General features: G+C 38.8%; 1 protein-coding gene across 1 annotated transcript in view; it reads left to right on the top strand.

Moving 5' to 3' along the window:
- The window catches only part of LOC149153392 (uncharacterized), a 309398-nt gene that overhangs the window by 218066 nt on the left and 67748 nt on the right, over window positions 1–23584 (top strand). The window contains exon 7 of the mRNA XM_089438778.1: window positions 8654–8805. Within this exon, the coding sequence (XP_089294904.1) occupies window positions 8654–8805 (152 nt within the window). The remainder of the gene's footprint in view (window positions 1–8653; window positions 8806–23584) is intronic.

Raw genomic sequence — 23584 nt, 5'->3', positions numbered from 1 at the left:
CAATTGTCTATTCTCCTGCTGTAAGAAAGCCACCATGAAATTGGCTTTAGCTAGGTCATCCTCCAGTTCTCTAATATGCGCATCTTTCTCTTTGATTATGTCATCTGCTGCCTTATTTCCATGCTGTTCTCGTGGGTCAGCGATCTCAAATTCAGGAGGCACTTGTTCTTCATTTTGCAAGGGTGCATCATCTCTATCCCTAGGTGATTCCTCTCTCATGGTTTCAACTTGAAGTGCCTCTTCACTGACAACCTCCTTAGATAGTCTTTTTGCCTGAGACCTAGTTTTATGTTTAGGTCTAGGCATCTCCTCTTCTGATTCAGGAGCAAAAACCAACTTCTTACCCTCCTTGTCTGTCTTTGAAATCTCTGCTCTAGGCCGAGTTTTTGTCACTGATGGCCTGCTTGATGATTCAACTCCCTGTGGTTTGGAAGATAATGAAGGAGTGCTTTGACTTTTTGACTGGCTTGAGATAGGTAGAAGAGTAGCTGCCTCCAAGAAACTTTCCCATGACATGTTGATTTGTGCTAGCTGGTGGAGGACTATCATTTTCACTAAGGCATGATGAAAGAGGCTAGCTTGATGATCTCTTCCTTTAGACTACACTTTCTCTGTCATCTTTACCAAACTTCTAAATAGATATTGAAATGCATCAATAACCTGATGTGATATTGATATAGCCTACTAATCCTGCCCTCAGAAGTGAAGTACTTCATGATAGTCTTCATCAAAGGGCTGTATTTGTCCAACAACTGCTTGCTAGGAAAAATGTGAGAAGGAGAATCCTTGTATTGTGGCTTCAAGAACATTTTATAGTGCTCTAGGTCTAAATCCATTCCCTTGAACCAAATCTCACCTTTATTAGGGATAGTAGTTGCTGAAGCTATGATCTCTTCTGACACTGAAAAGTTCACCCCTGCTATAGTGGCCTGATCCTTCTTGAAGTTAATGGAAAAAAGGCTAGTTAAATCATGATGATAGCCCACCTCTTGCACTTTTTGACAAAACCCTAGACAACCTGCTTGCTCAAATGATTTTCTGATGAACTTTGATGAATTGACCTCTTGCATATGAGTTGGCTCATACCTAGAGATCTCTCCTCCCTTATACTTCTTCTTTCACTGGTCTTCACCATGTTTTTGGCTTCACTTTAAATAGAAAACCCTAATTTCAAACAAGAAAGGGCAAGGGATTTGATCTGCAAAACATGGCTAAAAGCGCAACAACTTTAGGGAAGGGAATGAAGGGAAGGAGGATAGGAAAAATTCTGAGGAAATTATAGGGGGTAGGGATAGATGTTAGGAAGACAATGGTGGTGGAATTTCTCAAAATAAGTGAGAAAAGAGGGGTGAAAAGGGCAAAACACAGTCTTAGGCCAGAAACACAGCAACGAGCTAGGTTTTTGAGGAACAATGGAAAAATGATTGAATTTCAGTAAGGGGAATGGTGAGGAGTGTTTGATAAGGTAATGAAGGATATATAGACTTAAAAACAAGGAGATTTCTTCTCAAAAGAAGCAAGAGACCATGAAAGTGGAAAACGCAACAAAAACACAACAAAACCTTAGGAATGGAGTTTTAATCATTTTTCTGAGGGAAAAGACTGCATAAAGGGTTTGTGAAGCTTTACTTGTTTAAAGAGGCTTTGAAGCATTTGAGATGAAAACTGAACCTGTTTTTCCTCCCTTTGGTCTCCAAATGAAAAGCACAACAACCTTCTCCAGAAACGCAACAAACAGATGAAAAGAGCAGTGGTGGTGAAATTCGAAGTTCTGATGGCTATAACAAGTATCAAAGTGATAGAGAGGAGCTCTTGGAGCTTTTGGAAGGATACAATGAAGTTTTAAAATGCCTTGATGCTCCTTTATAACTTAGAAAATCGATTTTTGGCTCGATAGTGGAGTGACATCATGTGTACTTTTGACAAAATGACTTGATGATGTGATTTGTACTGTAGAATTATTTCTTCAATAGGAAGGTTACATCTACATGTGACATAGATGTACTTGGATTCTTTTTGAAAAACTTTATTTCCTAATTGCTAACTCCCATGATGATGACCATAATGGATGACATGACTCCCTAAATTGATATTGATGACTGAGTTAATGATGCCCATAAAATGCATATCCTTGACCATGACCTAAATGATGACCAACTAACTCATTTGATGACTCATGACAGGAAATGATGACAGTGACCATGATGGATGATTTGTGACCTTGAATAAGTGGAGGGAGTAGCAATGACACCTAGACAATGAATTGGAACCATTTGACAATCAAGAGATATGTCAAATATTATTTGAAAATATAATAATTTGACCTAAGACTCTATCAACAATGGAAAGAGTAAATTTGATCACTGTAACTATAAGACTCTAACAGGAAGGAGGGTAAGGCCTCATTAACGATACCTCCTGTGGGGTTCTAACGACCTAAGTTCCTCTGTTCCTACAAGGGATTTCCCACAAGAGAACTGCAAGGTCACCTATGTTAATTGCGAATGAGGGTCTAGACTTCTTAAATTGTGTGAAGAAGGTGGTCCTATCATTCTTTCAACCAAGTTTATGCTTGGAGGTAAATTTTAGAGATGCACTTCTAACTTAGAATGAAGGTGCAGATTATGAGTGATTGCTTCAATGAGATTATAGATATATTAAATGCTCCAACAAAATTAAATGACTTGAATATTTCTCAACACAAGATGACAAGAACAATTAATGAAGCACCTAGAGAACACTTGAACAATTATCCCAATGAAACAAGAATAACAATATCAATCATTCAATGATTCAAGGTGCTTATTAGAATTCCTCTTATTTATATTATAATGATTAGAAACAAGAGAAACTTAGAACACAAATATGAGAGCAATATCTTCTTGTTAGTTAACTAGAAACCACAAAGATTTGCAATTTTCCTTAAGCACAATAGCAACAAGAACCAATTGAGTAATTAGATTGCTAACAGTGATATGCAATGTTACAAGTGAGATAAAACAAACGCAAATTTACTAGTTAGAGATGCTAGAAGGAAGTACAATGCAATGATGGAAGAATGCTATCTCATCCTCAAGGCCAGAAAGAGAGACCAATGCAATTTTCCTTATGCACAACAGCAACAAGAACCAATTGAGTAATTAGATTGCTAACAGTGATATGCAATGTTACAAGTGAGATAAAACAAATGCAAATTTACTAGTTAGAGATGCTAGAAGGAAGTACAATGCAATGATGCAAGAATGCTATCTTATCCTCAAGACCCCAAAGATAGACCAATGCATCAATGTTATTATTCAATGATTATTAAGAGGATGCACCAGACTTATTCAAGTCAGATCAACCACTTATTATTGTTAGAACAGTCCCCAAAATTACTCAATAACAATAATGAATAAGCCTTAACTTAAGGTGAGTTAATATTTTAGGTTCTTAGGCTTATTAGAGAATGTGTTTTTAGGTCTTCTTAATGTGATTATTGTGTGATTAAGCCACTGTTATGATCAAATTTAGATCTGGTTATTAATGTAACAGCCAAGGAAAGAGGGAAGGCTAGAGGAATCAAACCCTTAAGGCCTAGCGACCTTCCTTTGATGGCAAACTTGGTTGGTTGAGACACCAAGATAGTGATGTTTTGACCTTGAAAATGCAATGTAGACTTTCTAACACCTGCAACCACAAATATACACAAATGTTAGTCTGAAAACCAATGTATAAGGTCCTTGAAACCCAACGGCTAGTGCAAGAATGACCTCCTAGGCCTGTGACTAGGAGAAATGAGCAAGACTAGCAAGTGTAAGCCTAAAAAAATGTGACTCTGGCCTTTGAACAGGAGAGAAAACTCCTCCAAACACCTGCAACCACAAGATTGTTAGCCCTAAATATCCTTTGGTAATGAATTAAGCCCTCTAGTGCTAGTGTCCAGGCCTAGTAGGCCTCCAAATGCTAGCGGCCAAGCTTATATGGCTGATTTGATGGATACAATGGCTTTCAAAGCCCACAAACTTGCCCCAACTTTGATCTCAAGCCTGCAAAACAAATTTATTAGCCTTTAAACAAAAATGACAAATTACTAATGATGAATCACTTCAAAACCCTTGTCAAATTTATGATTAGGCCTGCAAACACAAGGGGTTAGCACAAAAATCAATTTGTAACCCTATTTCGAAGTCACCAAAGGCTACAACTAGGTCTTTATGGCCTAATTAGGACAGTGGCTTAGCCCTAGAGGCCAAATAAGCTTGCGGCTTGGGTCTGTAGGCCCTTTGAGGGCTGCAACTAGGCCAAAATAGGACTATTTGACTTGCGGCCAAGGCCTAATGCCCTCAAAAACACTGCGGACACCTCTTGCAAGCAAAAGAATGTTAAATTCAATCCCCAAAATGCCTCTAACTTTGGAAAATGCACCTGTAAAACCACTTCAAATATCAGCACTTGAGAAAACCTTAGTTTTTGCAGTAAACAAGCCCTCTAGGGCTAGCGACTCCCTCGAAGAGGCTAGGCGTTGCAATTTTGGCAGTTAGGTATTGTAGATCTTGGTCTCTAGGCTCTAGATCAACACTCCTTGGCTGAACACAATCCTCTAGGAAGTTAGATGGCTCCCCCTTAGGTGAATATAAGGCCAAACCCTAGCCATCTAGGCTAGGTGAGGGTTTCAAGCCTCTTGCTTCAAATTTGTCTATGAATTCTTGAGCTAATGGCACTTGCAAATCAAATAAATAGAGCCAAGCCACAAGATCTAGAAAATTCTAAAATAAAAACCCTAAAAATATTATTTACAAAAGGAAAAAATAATATACAAGGGTTAGAAAATTATTTACAAATTATTTACACTATTCACAATTAAAATGAAGCTCTTGTTAGCAAATAAATCCTCTTAGCCCCAGTAAATTTTGAAAATAATTGATAGAAATCATTTTTATTTAATGTACAAACCCAAACCCTGCATAATGAATTGTTAGATAAGCTTAGAGTCCAAACAAGATGTGGTCACCTTAAAGTCCATGAACTTGGGGCTTGTCCAAGGGATGAATCACCTGAAAATCTCTTCATACTCGAAAGACAAATTATTAGTTTCAAAGGGGTTCGATTCACACAAATAGACTAGAGATCTAGAGATACCTGCTAGATCTACCAGCTTCAATGTGTTTACTCTAGCCCAATACCTAAAGCAAGATACCTATGCTAATAGATAATCCAACCACTGGCTATGAAACAATAATCTTCAGTTAAAGAACAAAATTAGAGCATTAAACCCATTCAACACATACCATGAATCATCAAGAGAGAGACACCTTGAATTGAAACCCCAAAGACTTTTTTTAAAAATATTCCAGTAGAGCTTAGCTCAATACAAAAATTTTCGATCCATTTGAAGTTACAATGAGGAGCTTGAAAGCTTACTTATATAGAGAATGAGAGGGATTAACCCATTCAAGTGGAAATAACTGCTAGTTGTATCGATCCATGGCTTGATCCTTGTGGATAAAATTCAAACCCTTGATTAGCTGGCACAAATCTCCAAAAAATTTCGACCTTCCTTGTTCACTGTGCTGGAGGGGTCAAACTTTGACTTCTAGATCATGGAGGACCTCCAAAAATAGAATTATCGTTACTTGTGCAAAATATTCAACTGCTTGGTCCAAAAAGTTCGATTTGCTGGGAAATAGTCTTCTCTGGTCCAAACAAATTTATGGACTAGGTCCTTCTACCTTGGAAATGAGACTTTTTATTTTTGACTTGAATTATTTCCTTTGAAAATAGCCTCAAATAATTTTTGAATAAGTTTTGCACTTGAAGAGTAATTAATTTTTCCATTCATTTTATTTCTTGACGATTTCTGGCTAATTTTATTTTTATTTTCGCCATAAATTTAATTATTAGACTCGAGATTAAATGCTTTTGCACCCTCTAAGTGCATCTAAAAAATATTTTGGTAATGGTGTTCTAATTATGAGGAACCATTCACCAAAAATATTCCCAGATAACACTTTTACATCAAGATATTACAAATCAACCCTTAGAAGGGGAAAACACATAAACACAAACTCTTATGACTCACCAAATTTTGCAACACAAGACACATGATCTAGTATGATAAAATACATAGAATCAATAACACTAGGACTCACCTAAGACCTTATAAATGAGCTCCACCCTAGCTTTGGAGTATATCTGGGGGAAAAACTCTGTCAGTTCTTTGTGTTTACAAACACAGATAATTTGGGGAGGTTAAAAAAGTCCCTAGAGTGAAACCCTTTGAGAAGAATCATAGGCTTACCTATGTGTTGTTACATGGCTTAATAGTCATACTAGAATCATTTTTACAATACAAAAAGCAGAATTTGGGATTACAATGATGATATTGACTCAAAAATTTTATTCCATTGCTTTATACTCTGCTCCTTGGACTGTTGTCATGTACATGGTCAACACAGGGCACAGTTGCTAGGAAGATCTCTCCTAGGGTGCTCTTTTCTAGGCAGGTTGTTCATGCATGTAGGCCTTAAATTAGGCTGCCTATTATTATCCCCAAGCACTCTCTCCTACTCTCTAATGGAGTAGGGCAGTGTAGTTTTTCATGCATCTTAGAGTTTTGGCAACAAAGTTGTTTTTTTGTTTGTTTGTCAAGTTGTTTATGATCCTCTAGGCTTGACTTGTGGCTTGAGGAGCCGCGACCTAGGGGCATCTAAGCCGTCAAAGTCACCCAGGGATCGCACCCGGCCTGGGCCACACCAGCCCTTAGCTGACTGGATTTTTTAGCATGTCTCCTCCCCCTAGCACAGGGCACAACCACCCCCTGTGAGGTTTGATCCTGGGTCGCCTTGCTGATGAGGCCCATCCTCAACCGGTTGTGCTAGTGGGACTTGACTTGGCAACAGAGTTGTTATGTGAGTTTCTGTTTTCTGAAAAATAAACATCTATTTGATTGTTGTTCTGCAAATTCCTCTGTCTGTCATAAATTTCAGAATTCTTTTTATGGAGTAGTTAGTTTACTGTTGAGTTTTGACAGAGTTTTAGATAATGCAGTTTTTGTACTTTTGAATATGCAATTTAGAGTTTAGTATTTGCAGATGGGAGGGTTTTCATAGTTGTACAGAGAGTTTCAGATTAATAGCTATAACTTTTATTCCTTAAAGTGCAGATCTGCTGGTCCATGAATTAAATTTCAACAAACCTATTAATGCAGGACATCAATATATTTGAGATATGCCCAAAGTACATACAATATAATCTATATAGATGAAGGTAGGTGAACATGCATTCTCTCAAGATGACACAAGGAGGGGAAGATGCATCCCCTCATGATGACATATAGAGAGAGAAAAACATATTGCTAAAAGGACTGTTAACTAGAAGAATGGAAGGTGTTAACGAGAGGGTGGACATAAATAGAAGAGAGCAGGTGAGGGCTATACCACCTCCCACTCATGTAGATCATTAGAAGAGGTTACTAAGTAACATGCTTAGGAAGGTACATAACAATTAAACTATATATATATATATATATATATATATATATATATATATATATATATATGAAGGTTAAGAGAATAAATATATAGAAACAATAGGATTAATAAAAGTAGAATTCTTGAATTGTCTCCATATTAGAATTGCTCGGAATGACAAGAGAAACTGTCTTCTCCCAGTGCTGTCACTCGAAGATGATGGTATTCAGCACTAAGCGGAACTCCCCATTCTCGATGTAATATCTATGTTATGTGGGCTATTTTTGTGGTGTATTTACCTTTCTTTTTACATATATAAATTTATACTGAGAATATCGCCAAATCAAGAATATCAAATTTGTAAGTCAGCTGGATTGTGTTCTTGTTTGAATTCGGTTACTATGAAATTCAAGCTAAGTTTGCCAGTGCAAACATCTATGTCATAATTTTCCATCAATTTTGACGAATAGAATTAAGCTAATTTTTGTTTTTTTGTTATAGCTTCCTAAGCTTGTTAAAACATCACATATGGTTTGACTACATGTCATGAAAAATTAATATAGGTTTTTGAAATTTTTAAAGGCTATGAAAAATCAGAAGTGAATCTCCACAATTTTTTCTTTTACAAATGTTATGTAAAGAATTTCCTTGCCCTTAAATTCAGCGTCATATTTGTCATTGAATTGACCATGAAGTTCATCTTCAACTTCACCATTAACTTCATTAAGTTCTTAACTAAATTCACCATCCGATTTTCCTGGCCTGGGAACTGACAAATTTTGTTCATTTTTCTGAAAACTTTACCAACTCTGATAACACAGAATCTGTATTAAAATAGGAGAAAAAGATTTATCCACACCCTTTAGTTGAAAAATCTGTTGTTTCTGATTCATGAACGAGTAATCAAGATAGAGTAAATTTTAAACATGATTACTAGGATGAAGAGTCCTGTAAATTAACCAGAAAAGTTGTATGTTCGTCGAAACTTGAGATCCTATGAGAAAATGAATCGATGTTATCTTTGTCCATATGAAGAAAAGTAACAAAGACATTTCTGTATTCTTATCTGTGTAAATTTCCTGACAACAATGAGCTGTACAAATGTAATTTTCAGATCATTAGCAGCTCAGATTACTATTTATGAAATAGTTAAATTTTCTTATTGGTTCTTTAACGTTGCCGTAAATACTTGGATTTTATAGGTGAAGTTCAGTGAATTTGTGGCAAGACATATTGGTGAGATGGAAGGTATACTGTTAGAAGCAGAGACAGGGGATTTTCTTGGGAAGCACAGAGGATTTTGGTTTTATACAATTGGGCAGCGTCAAGGTCTTCGACTTCCCGGAGGACCATGGTGAGATTTTTAAAAACTATTGCTTAATCTTCATTATTGAAACAACACAGAAAATCAGTAAATGGGAGACCTTTTCATCATAAATGATACCGTGACATGAAGAGCCAATTAAATGTTAAAGAAGTACTTATTGCTATTTAATGAGGTGCATCGCAAACAATGAATTTTCATTATTTAAATGTTGCCCATATGTTTTCAGGAGAGATTCTCAGATTATTATATTTTTTTTTACTGGGAAAGGTGTTGGAAAATGTAACTAGGTTTGATCTTCATAATTATTATTGTACTTGTATATTTTATGTAAAAACAAAAAGAAGAAAAATAAATTCTTATTTATTTTTCAAGCATGGGTTTCATGCTTAAGAAATTTTTTTATTTTATTCAAGCATGTTCTTCATGATCATTACTATTTGTACTGGTCAAAGTCAAAGGCTTATTTATAGCCTAGAAAAAGAATTTTTCAAAGTTGTAATTTGAGTCAAAAGTCACTTCAAGATGTCAAGTCGGCCCTGCCTGTCAAGTTGGCCTTGCCCAGGAAGAAACATCTAATCAAACCCCTCTGGACAGTATACATAGAGGACGTGTTGAACTCATTTGTGACAAGAAATTCGCATGATCTGTTCTGAATAAAATCAAAGAAGGAAAGCGAAGTCAAGGGAGGCCGAAGTCTGAAATTTGAAAGTGTAAAGAAAAGATATTCTTGGGCTTGGACATATGATAATTCTGCTGCTGTACATGTTGATAATCTTCTTGTTGTTGATGAATCTGTTGCTATGTGGAAGGAGGGCTTGGCTTGGCATCTTGAGGGTTAGAGTTTTTGTCATGGTCATGGGTCTTGAATATCACACTTTGATCTGATTCTATAAGAAGAGTGTTTTTCTGGGTTTTCTCCCTTGTGGGGTTTTTGCCCTGGCTTGGAGCCTATATCTTGTGTTGCCTTGTTTCTTTGTGATCTTCATGTATATATTGATAATTGCTTGATGTAGAGGAACAAAATATAATAGCAATAAGCCAACACACTCTCACAAGTAATTATCATGAAAGAGAAATCTATCCTAATATGCAGAACACATGATTTCTCAACATGGAATTAGAGCTAAGGTTTGAAAAAGGAAGCTTGAAGATCACATTTTGTTGGCATTTGGAGAAGATCATTACCAAAGATTCGAAGAAGATACGAAACTTATCAATCCAACATATACTCTCTGTTTGAATCTGAGCCAAAAAGGTATAATCAGTCTTGTGATAACCGATGACATTTGTTTGTATCGAAGATAAAAAGTTATTATTGGAAGTGAAGTCCGAGACTTGTATCACTTTAATGTTTGAATAAAGTGCGAAGATCTGTAGCATGAGTTCTATAATATTGTGATATGAAGACTCTGTGGTAACCCTAGTCAGGAAATCCGATCCTTTGATCCGAACTGTATGTGATAAACAAAGAGATTCGCAAAAGTCTAAAGCTATGATACCAAAGGTTTGCATTGATCCCGAAGGCCGAGACTATGGATATCTAAATCTTCTATAGATAAACACTATAACTCAAGCCACAAAAATAAGCATACTTGATGATATCTTTTGACTATACTAAGACAGCCGTGCCTCCACAATTTACATCAATTTTCGATTGCAAAGTGATCCATCCTGTGATACTGATAACATCCAAATCGTTTTATAGCATTAACATTGAAGTATGTGTGGCATGATTTATTGTACAAATTTTAAAGGCTCAAATTGATGCAACATAGTCCTCGCTCAAGTGGAGACTTGTATCTGAGATTATTGCTGCTGCAGCATGTAGTACGACTGTCTGTATGGTATGGACCCATACAGTACAGTATGATTACCTTGGAATGCATGCATTGCTGGAAATCACGGCCTCATTCTGATCTTCAATCCCTTGGCCTCCGCAATTCGATTTTCCTTCTCTATTTCTCCTTCTTAGGCTCAAACCATCATCTGTGCTTTTCTGTGTACAATATGTCTCTCTTTTCCCCCAACTTGCTTTTATCTCTTTATGATCCTAACCCTAGATCTCCAAAGACATTAACAGTGAAGATGTTAATTTGGCAGCTCAGGGACAAATTCCCTCCATTGGACAGTCTTCCTCATCCAGAGAAGCCCCAAATTGCCCTTGGAAGAATTTAATTTGGTCAAGGAAAAATGTATTTTTAAAGTGAAAACCCATAATGACACAAAAGTCAAGGTCGACCTAGAAGACAAATTAGCCCTCCTCCAATGCCTATAAATACAAGTCAAGTCACCTTCATTTGCAAATCACATTACAAGCATCTCTCTCTTCTTCTATTGGTTTGTACATCTGAAATATTGTATGTTCTCTTCACACGTGTGAAAGAGAAGGTGTATTTTCCGGTTGACCAAATTGCACTTCTGCTTGGGAGACTTTGACCAGCGTTGACCATCTTTGTTGTGGCACTCTTTGACTTGGTTTGACCAGTTTTGGACCTGTTTTGGAAGGCCACATTTATTGGCACAAAGACAAGGAAATCTGGGCACTTTCACTGCAGTTGACCACAAACCTTCTCTCTCCATTAACCAGGTTTGACTGTGATTTTTGGGACTATTTTGACTGAGGTTTGACCAGCATTGGAGGCCAAATCTTTTGACTGTTGACTGAGCTCTTGGAGGACAGTTTTGACCGTTGACTTGTGACTAGTTAGGGCTTTTTTGACTGCTGTTGACTTTGACCATAATTGCAGATTTGACAGTTTGACCAGATTTGACTTTTGGGTTCATCTATTGGACTTTGGATATTGGTTTTGTTGGATGGTCAAAGATTTGACTTTGACTTTGTTGTTGATGAATGGAATCATTGTATCTCTCTACTGAACATTTTATGACAATCTAATAAGAAGAAGAATTTGAAAGGGTTTTCCCTGTTGTGGGTTTTTCCCTGGTCTTTGACCAAATTTGGTGTCTCTTGTTATTGCTCTTGATTGTCTCTCACTGTTCATTGCATTTACTGTTCTATCTACAATTTCTATTTATCACTGGAAGATTGAATTAATTGCTAATTGAAGTTAATAATTGGGCTAAAGTGATTGTATCAACATAGAACAGTGAAAAGTTAACATGGTATCGAAGCTAAAGTGAAGAACAAGCCCAAGGAGACAAGAAAGAAGAACAATCATCTTTGAAAAGGAATTGAAGGAGCCTATTTGATTTCGACAAGACAACTACCTTTTTCTTCAAAGATAATGAGAAGTTGGGTGATTCATCAAACTTTGCTGCTTGGAAGATCAGGTTGGAAGTTACACTGGATGGCAACGATGTTTTGGAATATGTGCAAGGAAAGGTGCATGAGCCTGCGAAAAAAGCTTCTGCTGCTATCAAGTCCAAGTATAAGAAAGGTGACCTCAAAGCCAAGAAAATCCTTATTGATGGTTTGCAAGATCATGTACTTTTTTATGTTGGAAGCTTGAAAAAGTCTAAAGACATCTATCATAAGCTGGTTGGGATGTATCAAGTCAACAACCTGAACCACATCCTCTCCTTGAAGAACAAACTCGAAGAATTGAAAATGAACAAGGGAGAATTTGTGCAATCCTATATCATGAGGGTATCCCAACTAAGGGATCAATTGCAGACTGCTGGTGAGCCTATATCTAATAGAGAGTTGGTGATGATCACTCTTCAAGGTCTTCCTCCTATTTGGGAAACATTCATTACTACTATAAGCAACAATAATAGACTCTCGACATTTGATGAGCTCGTTGGACAATGCACACAAGAGGAAACTGGGATGATTGCCCGAGGAAGGATTCAAAAGCATGAAGAAGGAGAGCCCTCTGCATTTGCTGCACAAGACAAGAAGAGGAAAGGTAGAGGGAGACCATCCAATCCAAGAAAGTCTTCTCTCGAATCCAGGGACTCTAAGAGAAGGTTTAGAAAAGACAGGCCTCAAGTTGAATGCTTCAACTGTTATGCTCTTGACCTGCGAGAAGATACTAGAATACCAAATATGCGAAGAAATATAACCCAGAACACAGAACAATGAGAAATAACAACATGTATTTTATTATTCAGAAAAGAAAGCAATGTTCACTTGCCTCTTCGAGGGGGCAACCTCCAATAAAGCAGGGCTCAATTACAAAATAAGACATGATGCTCCTCAATAGGGAGGCTCTATCCTTTATATAGGATTCATACATGCAATACCATGGGTCAGTACCATGGTTCTTATTAATACCATCTATCTAATACCATGGCCCATTTGCAACTAACTGTGGTCCCTTCTTTAAATGCGGGTCAACCACTTACAATTATTAATATGGGCTTTATTGACTCTTTAACTAATTATAACTATGACTCGACCCTATTACATAAATAAGGGGGTTAGGGTTGGACCCTAACATGCCCTCCCCCATAAAAATAGTGTTGTCCTCAAGGCTGAAGCTGCGGAAACTGCTGAAGAACAGTGGTTGGTTCCCAGGTCACATCTTCTGGAGAGGTGTCTTTCCATTTGACGAGGACTTCCTTGATCGTGCGGCCGCGCAGGTGTTGTTCTCGCGTGTCAAGAACTTGTTTAGGTTGGAGCTAGATTGAACCTTCTTCATCCAATTCGGGTAGACTGGTTTGAATTCTGCAATTGTTCCCAACCACTTTCTTGAGGCATGAGACATGGAAGACGGGATGGATTTTTGCAGTGGGTGGCAAGGCTAGCTTGTAGGCTACTTCTCCGATGCGCTGAAGTATTTGATACGGTCCGCAAAATTTTGAAGATAATTTTTGACAACCCTTGTCTTTGAGTGATGTTTGCATATATGGTTGTAGCCTCAAGAATACTTGATCCCCTTCTTGAAATGTGCGCTCTGAACGATGTTGGTTTCCCTGTTGCTTCATGCGATTTTGAGCTTGATGGAGATTATCTTTGAGGTGGGCAAGCATGGTTGCACGAGTATGAGTTGATCCACTGCTTGTACCTTAAAGCATCCTGGGATATAAGAAGTAGGTGAAGGGGGGAGTTGACCATAAACTGCTTCATATGGAGTCATCTTGGTGGTTTCATGATAGTTAGTATTATACCACCATTCTGCTAGAGGTAACCACTGTACCCATAGATGTTGCTTTTCTGAAGTGAAACACTTGAGGTAGGTCTCCAGACATTTGTTGACTGCTTCAGTTTGACCATCAGTTTGGGGATGATAGGAAGTACTGAGTTGGAATTGGGTACCTTGTAGCTTGAAGAGTTCCTGCCAAAAGTTACCGGTGAAGATTGGGTCACGATCAGACACAATGGAAGTGGGCATGCCATGCAATTTGAGAATTTGGTCCATGAAAGATTGAGCCACCAAAGCGGGTGTAAAAGGGTGGGGTAAGGTGCAAAAATGAGCATACTTAGAAAGTCTGTCCACAACCACTATGATGACTGACTTGTTGCCTGACTTCGTGATCTGATAATGAGATCTTTAAACAATTATTAAGGTATTACAGACTCATGTGCATGGATTTGCCTATGTTACTTTGTGCAATGGATCGATAAGATTGCAAAATACATAGACAATGAAGCAGTTAAAGAACATAATAGACAACACACATAAACATAGCAAGTTTAATAAGGAGTTCACCCAACACTCCTGGGCTACGTCTCCTAGTCCAGCCTTTAGTGGTGACCTCTCTATTATGTCTTCAAAACAGAGTTTTACAACAGTGAGCTCAATTTGAGTTTCACACAACAGATACAAAACAATAAGGCTTTACTTGGATCCCCCAAGTCCCTTCTGAGTACACAGACTCTCCTCACTGACTCTCTGTCTCTGTTGCTCTGTCTCAACACCGCCTGTCTCTGTTTGCTCTCTGTCTATGGCTTTAAAGCCAATCGATGTTGTCTGCTCGTTTCACCTTCTCGGGCTCTCTGGCTTCTCGACCTCTGTCCGCTCAGATCCCTTTCTGAGCGTTAGCAATCATTGCTAAACGCTTCCAGGGTTGGTGGCCACCTGTTTTGTAACGGAATGGGTCATCGGGCCTTTGAAATCCCAAAATTGATCGTTTTCTGTTTACACAGAGAAACGCTGCAAAACATGGGAAAATCCGCCAAATCACTGTTAATCGGATTTGAAATATTATACGTTCCGCCTTATAACTCCTATCGGGTCCGCCTGTATAATCGCATCGCATCTCCGCCATTGATCTGGGAGATCCAGATCCAACGTCCCCGGAAAAACCTAATGCGGGAAAACCGATGCAGCTATCTAAGGGTTTTCTTATTAAGAAATATTATAGTACAATTTGGGTGCCGAAACTGGCCTACCCAACAGAGAATTTCCTTAGCAGCTATACCTCACAGTTTGAGAGAAATCTCTTGGCTGAAACCCCGGGAAATCCTTCCGGCAGCTCCTCAACACAAAACTGCTCTGCAACCCCAATGTCTGCCTAATCTGGATTGCGTCAGCCCCCTCTATTTCACGTTGGCCTTGCATCAGCCTTTCTTGGCCCGCGTCAGCCCCAGGAGGCCCTGAGTCAACTTTCTGGGCCTCTGCGTCAGATACGCTGGCCTCTCTGTTGCTTTGCGCAACACTTGGCTGCCTCTGCGTGGCCCTGCGTGAACCCTTGCTGGCTCTGCGTCACTCTCCTTGGCTGCTGCGCTACTCTCCTGGCACAATCTTTGCCTTCTCTATTTCTCTGTACTTAATGCCCCTTAGCTGCTCTCTCAATCACTGATTTTATCTCTCTTAGCAAACCCCGCTCTAGAGAATAGAATAACTGATCACTTTGGTGTCCTCTCCAAGTGACCCTGAAGCCTTCTCTTATACTTTTCTTGTTGACATATTAGCGGCCGAGATTAAGTCCCTAATCAATGACTAAGATTAGGTCTGGCTTGATCCTTGTCTTTTGGACCATTCTAAAACAGATTCATATTAATACACATTAATATTTTATTTTCTCTAAGTTTAGACTTAGGGACTCCATTAAAAATATTAATTATTTTAATATCTCCTGATCTGTTTAGAATCTGCCCAAACCCTTTCTGGGTATTGGAGATCTCATGTGCCCCAACCTCTCCACCAAATTTTGTGGCTACAGCACATTTGATGCTACCCCAAATCAACAGATATGATGTGATTAGAGACAGGGGGGCTAAGAACGCCTATTCTTGGTGGGCAAATCATGGGGCAACAAGCCCTCCTCTACAATAGTTAGCCAGGAGGCTCCTCTCTCAGGTGACTTCATCCTCTTGTTGCGAGAGGAATTGGAGCACATATGGGAATTTGTATAGTGTTAAGAAGAGCAGGCTTGAGCAGTCTAGGGCAGAGACAATGGTGTATGTGCACACCAACCTTCGTCTTATTTATAGGCAGAGGGAAGAGTGGTTGAAGGGAAAGACAAAGATGTGGGATGTCTTTCCTGATGATATGGGTCTGGACAACAATGTTGAGTTAGCATTGGCCAACATGGATCTCAGTGATCCAGTGCTAGAGCTTGTTAGATTTGATGATGGTGATACTGTAGAGGGGTCATCCTGCACACCAGCAGATGCAGAGGCGACTTTGGATACAAGGGAGGAGGATGCAACAGAGGAGAGCAGTGGTGACCATGATGATGAGGACAGTGACGCTGATTTTGATGATGACTATGAGGATTGATGACTCATGAGTTATGAGCTACCTATTACCTTGAGGCTTGTATACTTGTAGTTGTTTTGTATGTTTTATATGTTTTATTTTGATTTTCCATTGGCATTGCACTACCTATGTAACACATTTTGATTTTGATGACTTAATGAGAAAACTAACGCTGTCAGTGTCTTTATATTACTATCTTGTCTTTCTCCTATTGGACCATTGATGAATTGAATATGTATTATGAATTATCATTTATGAATTTAAAATTTATGATTCATTGATTTATCATTTATGTGACATGTATTTGAATTTTGTATGTGCTATGCATGCTATAATGTTACTAACTTACTTTGTAAACAGTAAAACTTACATCTAGATGAAGATCTATGTTTGAAATCAATGAATTTGTATCATTAATGAGAATTTGTATAAGAAATATCTGATTTTTAATATATATATATATATATATATATATATATATATATATATATATATATATATATATAAAATAATATATAACGTATCCGGACGTGTCCTGTTTCGTGGGGTCAACCTGTTCGAATCCGACACTCGAATCCCCATATCTGACAAATCCCAATACACGTGCAGGTTACTTAGTTGGCAGGTGATCGAAGGCCCAGAGGAGGTTATGTTGTTCCTAGGGAGACATGGGAGGGCATGTGTCATTATTTGAGCCCTCATTGATGGGACATGGACATGATTTTAAGCCAATTGGAGACTCATGAGACCCATTTTGGAGCCATGAGCCCAAAATAGGGTTCTTGGATATATTTTGCAGCATAATGAGGAGATGACCCTCTTCATCATGATTTTAGAGGCCCTCTACCAAAGTTCCAACACAAGAGGCCTCAACGCTAGCCTTGGAGAGCACTTCGCATGGATGATGTCATCCCTACGTGGGCTAGAAGAGAGATAAAATAATGATTAATTGTTAAGCTATCTTGGTTGGCTTGTAACCAAGGGTTTGTCACATTATTTTGACATTTTAGGGGCTTGTTCATTAGGAGTTCGAATTGATAGCACTTGTTTAAATAGTTGAGACCTACTCTCATCTCAAATCATCACCCTTTGGATTTTTGGCCTCATTAGAGAATTCAGACCTATGATTTGAGGAGAATTTTGGATGTTTTTGGGATGCACTTTGATGTTTGGATATTTATTGCTATCTTTTTGGAGCCTCTAATGTATTGTTGATGGTTGGATATACTCTACATTGTCTTGTAAGTATTTCTTTATGGTGAAATTATCTTGCAAATAATATCTGATGCATAGAATTTGTTATCATGATAAGAATTCACATTTGTTTTATTGAATATCTTTCAAAATTGTAATTTTGGGAAGTTTTGCATGTGTTACTCATTGATGGCATGGACAAAATGTTCCTAGTAGATAATGATTGCATTTGATCCATGAAACTCCATTAATTAATGCTAGAGAGGGTAATTGTTGAAAGGGGTAACTAGGGATTCCTCTTTTAGCCTCCTTGAAAGTCAATTTAGCCAATTATAACTTATAAGCACCCATGACTCCATATCGCCAATGGTGTAGGAACTAATCAAGTCCTTTTGTGGTCAAACTTAAATATAATCCATAAATTTTCCTTCTTTTCTCTTCTAAATTAATTCGTCCCCTTAAGGATAAGGAGGCTCATCTAGGGCTTGCTGCGAAATCTCTTGGAGGAGAATTTTTTTAAATTTTGTTTGGATAGAAATCTTCCTTTGTGTCTCCTCTAGAGGACCTCAAATTTTGGTAGAATTCCCGTAGTGGATTCTTGTTAATTTTTATGGTATCTTCTATGCTTGCAACAATTACTTCAATCTCTTATTCGCCCAATAGCAATTCCACTTCAGATTCCAATACCAATCACAATAGATTTCAGTAACAATCACTAGGCATTAACTTTAGATCAGTATTGATATTGATTGTAGATAGAACATCATGAACAATATGCTCAAGAAGACAAGCCAAGACAATGAACACAAATTTTTTGGCTAATGCCAGGGCAAAACCCCACATGGGGGAAAACCCAACCAATCCTTCTTATTGATTAATATCAAATGTTCAACAAAGAGAGAAGATTCAATTTAGTACAATAGTCAAAGTCAAAGTATTGACTTATCCAATAAAGTTAACCAACCAATTATATGAAGCTCAATTTGATCCAATATAATCCTGGTCAATAATCTGCATTAGACAACAGTGAATGTGCCCTAACCAATCCAGTTACTGGTAGTCAAACAGTGGACAAAACAACCTCCAATTAATTCGGTCAATGCGGCGAGAAACTTGGCCTTAGTAGCAAATCAAAGTAAACCCAAAACAAAGATGAAAAACAAATCAAACTTAGTCAATGTTTTGCGGTCTATGTCTGTAATTCTACTTGCGGTCAATGCTAGTCAAACAACCCAAATTACCTTGGATTTTGTGCCTAGAACACCAGACAGAGATATGCCAAAAGATCGAAGCCAAAATATGGTCAAAATTCGCTAGTCAATGCTAGTCAAAGTTACAAACTGTTCAAATTTTCCGCCACCTGTAATTTCATCCTCCTTCGTCCTTGCATTTGTGAAGAAACTCCTGTAATTTTTAGAGCTATCAAACCTAAGAAGATAAGAGAGAAGTGCGATGATGAGATGCCAAAATGAGGAGGCCTTATGGTGTATTTATAGTGATCAACAAGGGGTCAAGGGTCATGACCTTTCAGTAATGGGGCCGACTTGTAGATGAAGGATGAGGCCCACTTGAAGAAAGGTGATTTGTATGTATGCAAAAATTCTAATTTTGAGGTGAGAAAGAATGCAATCGAGGGTAGTCTAATGGAATGATGAGCCATCAAAGGAGGGGCTTCTCAAAAGGGGAATTTGCCCCTAGTTGCACTTTTTAACACTCCCTCTCAACTAGGGAGGAATTCCACCTAGCAACATCCATTAACTGCTATGTCGTTACGTCCATCATGTACCATCTCTGCAACTTGTCTCGTCTCTGCTGAAGATTGATATCATAGAACAATAAGAAATGATCGAAAGAGGGTGGGTCATAAGACCCTGCCACCCTCACCAAAATGACAGAGGCAAGTACTCATGTCTAGGGGATGGAACCCCTACCAGGCTTGATTCTTAATGATCGAGCTGTTAAACATCATTCATCCTAGTCATAGGGAATACTGTAGTACCTGACATGTCTGTCAGTAGTACTAATTAACCCCAACCACCTTTTCCCAACTCATTGGCCAAATGTGAGGTACTTCCCAAGAGTCCTAGACTGTAAGGGTAGGATGTGTTAGAGTCGGTCTAGTAGCCCTCCATCAGCGATCAAAGCTCTTTGCATTTGCATAAGTAGGTGTCTCATCAGTGTCATCTTATTGCATTCCATTAGGCATGCCATAATTGTGATGGAGGAGCTTGTGTCTTTTATTCCCCTCTTGGCACTGCTGGATTAAGTTTGTTTCAGTCAATAAATTCTTTACAGGGTCATTGGTTTTGTCTTGAAGTCAAAGTCCTAGGTTTAGGGTTTAGTTCAATTTTGTCTTTTAAGGTCATGTCTTTTAAGGTCAATAAGTGCCCAGTAGGCCAGAGGGATGTCCATCAAAGCATCACTTCAGATGATTTCATATTGTATAGCTAATTTTTACCTTGAGTTCAAAAACCCTGTTTTTGAAGGCAAGGTCATTTTCTCATTTTTGTAAAAAGTTCAAATTCTCCAAAAGTCGGCATGCGGCCTTGGTCTCCTTTGCCAAGACTCCTCAGAAGCTATCCCTGCAAAAATTTTCAAGAAAAAGCAGCCAATTTCATGACAAAAAAGGAAACCACAAGTCAACAGCAATTAGTTTTAAAAAGTGTCATTGCATAAACATTATAAAGTGGGTTTGAGGGGAAATTAATTTAAATCAAGCTTATAAAAGCCCCTCTCTCCTCATTTTGCAATTCATTTGCCTCCAAGACTCCAAGAGCAAGTGTGAAAGGCAATTTAGTGTGAAACTGGGCGAATTGAGCGACAACACCTGCGCGCTACGCCTCAGGGCACACTCTGCAGTGGAAGAATTGGTCGGGCGCGCGCTACGCGTCAGGACCCACGCGCTACGCGTTGGGTTTTCACCTACAGAAACCGCCAGTGAAGCTTCAAAACCAGTGTTTTACGAAACGGCCGAACCGAAACGGAAACGGCCGTTTCTAACCGTTTCATTGCCCATTTAAGTGACCCGGCCCATGACCCGGCTCGGCTGACCGAGTCAGCTATGACTCGGCCGGGTCATCCAATGACCCGGCCGAGTCATAGCTGACTCGGTCAACCCGGCCGGGTCCGTATTGACTCGGCCGAGTCATGGAAAGGACGGCTGGGCAGCGTTTTTTTAAAAAAAAAATCAATTTTTTGCTGATCTTTGGTAAAGTTAGTTAGGGTTTGTGGATTCTAAATGGTTATTGTAATTTGTTAAATGCTTTTGGGGTCCATTTCCCCCTCCCAAACTCTATTTAAGACAGCCAAATGCTCTCATTTCACTCACAGCAGTCTTATGCATTTGAGTGAGAGTCTTCTTTGAGAGTTAGTGAGCAGTTCTTGAGCTTGTTTTGGAGCAGCAGTGAGGAGTCTTGGAGGAGCATTGTAGCTGGAGTGAGGAGCTTCTTGGGCAGCCATTTGGAGCAGCATTGAGGAGCTGATTTTTGGAGCAAGCTTGAGGAGGCAGTTTGTGCCTGGAGGTATTTTTTTCCACCTCTATAAATCTGTTTTTACTTAGTAAATTTTAGGTGCATATCAAGATAGCTTAGAGAGTGTTTTTAGTCAAATAAATGAACATTGAATCAATTTTTTTTTTTTTTTTTCATTTTCAGATTGTTTTCCTAGTCAAAAAATGACACCTAGAGCAAAAGATCCTGCTTGGGCATATGTTGAAATGGTTGATAGTGAGATGTGTTGCAAGTTTTGCCATAGGAAAATTAAGTCAGGTCCTGGGGGGATTAATAGGCTGAAACAACACTTGGCAGGGATTAAAGGCAATATTACTGCATGTAAATCTGAGGAAATTGGGGAGATTAGAAAGAATTTGTTGGAAAGCTTTGAAAAATTTAATGCAGAAAAGACTAGGCAAAAAGAGATACAGGCTGAAATTGGGAGGAAGAGGGAGATACAAAGAATGATGGCTGCCAACCCCCACTATGAGTTTGAGGGTTCTTCCTCTATCCCTCAAACTGATGCATCAAACCCTTTCCGTTATGTTCCTCCCTCTTTTGCTTCTGTTCAAGATAAGGGAAAGGGTAGAATGAAGGGTGATGGGACTATCAAAAGTTTTTTCACTCACTCAGGCTCCTCTCCATCAGATGCACATGGTCCTGAAGTTGGTATTAGTAAAGGTCTTGCTCAGCCCACTTTAGATGACCATTGGAAGAAAGAATTGAGGGAGACTGCTTGTGACTACATAGCTAGATGGTGGTATGATGCTGATATCCCCTTTAATGCTGCTCGTTCACCATATTATGAGCCTATGTTTGAGGCCATACATGCTGCTGGAAAAGGCTTCAAAGGCCCTACTATGCAAGAGCTAAGGGGGTTTCGTTTGCAGAAAGAAATTCAATCAATTAATGAGCATTTGCAAGATTTCAAGGAATCATGGGCAAGAACAGGGTGTACCATCATGTCAGATGGATGGACTGATCAAAGAAACCGTACCATCATAAACTTTCTTGCCTTCTGCCCACAGGGAACCATGTTTTTAAAATCAGTTGATGCATCTGATAAGGTAAAAGATGGCCACTTGTTGTTTCAGCTATTGGATGAGGTTATTCAGGATGTGGGGGTGGCTAATGTTGTTCAAATCATCACAGACAATGCCTCTAACTATGTTCTTGCTGGTAGACTGTTAGAGGAAAAACACAAGACCATCTTTTGGACCCCATGCGCTGCACATTGCATAGACCTCATGCTTGAGGATATTGGAAAATTAGATTGGGTCAGAAACACTGTAGATAATGCCAAAAGCATAACAAAATTTATCTACAATCATACACTGGTTTTGAGTCTCATGAGGAAACACACTGGAGGCAAGGATATCATTAGGCCTGCCATCACTAGATTTGCTACACATTTTTTGACATTGCAATCTATGCTTTCCCAACATAGAAACTTGCAAAAGATGTTTTCCAGTGATGAATGGAATCAAAGCAGTTGGTCTAACAAACCAGAAGGCAGAGAATTGAAAAGGAAAGTCCATGATGAAACTTTTTGGAGAAAGGCAGCAGAGATTGTGAAGCTTGCTGAGCCACTAGTTAAGGTGTTGCGGTTGGTGGATGGGGAAAGGTTGGCTATGGGCTTCATTTATGAGGCTATGGATCAAGCAAAGGAGCAAATAAAGACAGCATACAAGGATAGAGTGGCAAAGTATGGGCCCATTTGGGCAATCATTGATGAAAGATGGAACAATCAACTCCATCGCCCTATACATGCAGCTGGGTATTTTTTGAACCCACGGTATCATTATAAAGCTAAGGAGTCAGGAGCTTTGAGGGGGGAGGTCAGAGATGGACTGGTTGATTGCATTGAGCGCATGGTCCCATCGGAGTCTGATCAGCTGCTGATACATCAGCAGGTCACATCCTTCAGCAATGCAACAGGTACCTTTGAGAAGAACCTAGCAAAGATTGCAAGAGAAGCAGATGAGCCAGGTAAACAAAAATTTCAATTTTCAATTTCTTAATGGTTTTACTTTTTTTATTAAAGTTTGTTAAATCATTTATAATTTGAAAGTTAGATATAATTTGTAATTTTGTTGAGCTTCAGCCTTCATCTAACTCATAATTCATTACACTCCTATGTTTTTTGCAGCACAATGGTGGGAGGCCTTTGGTGGCCAGTGCCCTGAATTGCAAAGGTTTGCAATTCGTATTTTGAGTCAAACTTGCAGTGCATCTGGGTGTGAGCGCAATTGGTCTGTATTTGAGAGGATTCACACAAAGAAGAGAAACCGTTTGGAGCAAAAACGGTTGAATGATCTAGTTTTTGTCCAATACAACCTTCGGCTCAGACGGAACCAATTGCTGAACAAAAGACCTGATTCAGATCCCATTGTGTTGGAAGACATTGACCCAACATCAGATTGGGTAGTGGAGAGTCGTCTACCAGAGTTTGATCCTGATGAGGATCTTGAATCACTTGATGTTGGAGATCCACTGCAGCATGTTCAGTTG

Source organism: Pinus tabuliformis, chromosome 9 (assembly GCF_031772625.1).
Source record: "Pinus tabuliformis cultivar Carrire ecotype Pingquan chromosome 9, CPIR1, whole genome shotgun sequence".
Lineage (NCBI taxonomy): Eukaryota > Viridiplantae > Streptophyta > Pinopsida > Pinales > Pinaceae > Pinus > Pinus tabuliformis.
This window is presented reverse-complemented; position numbering and strand designations above follow the sequence as displayed.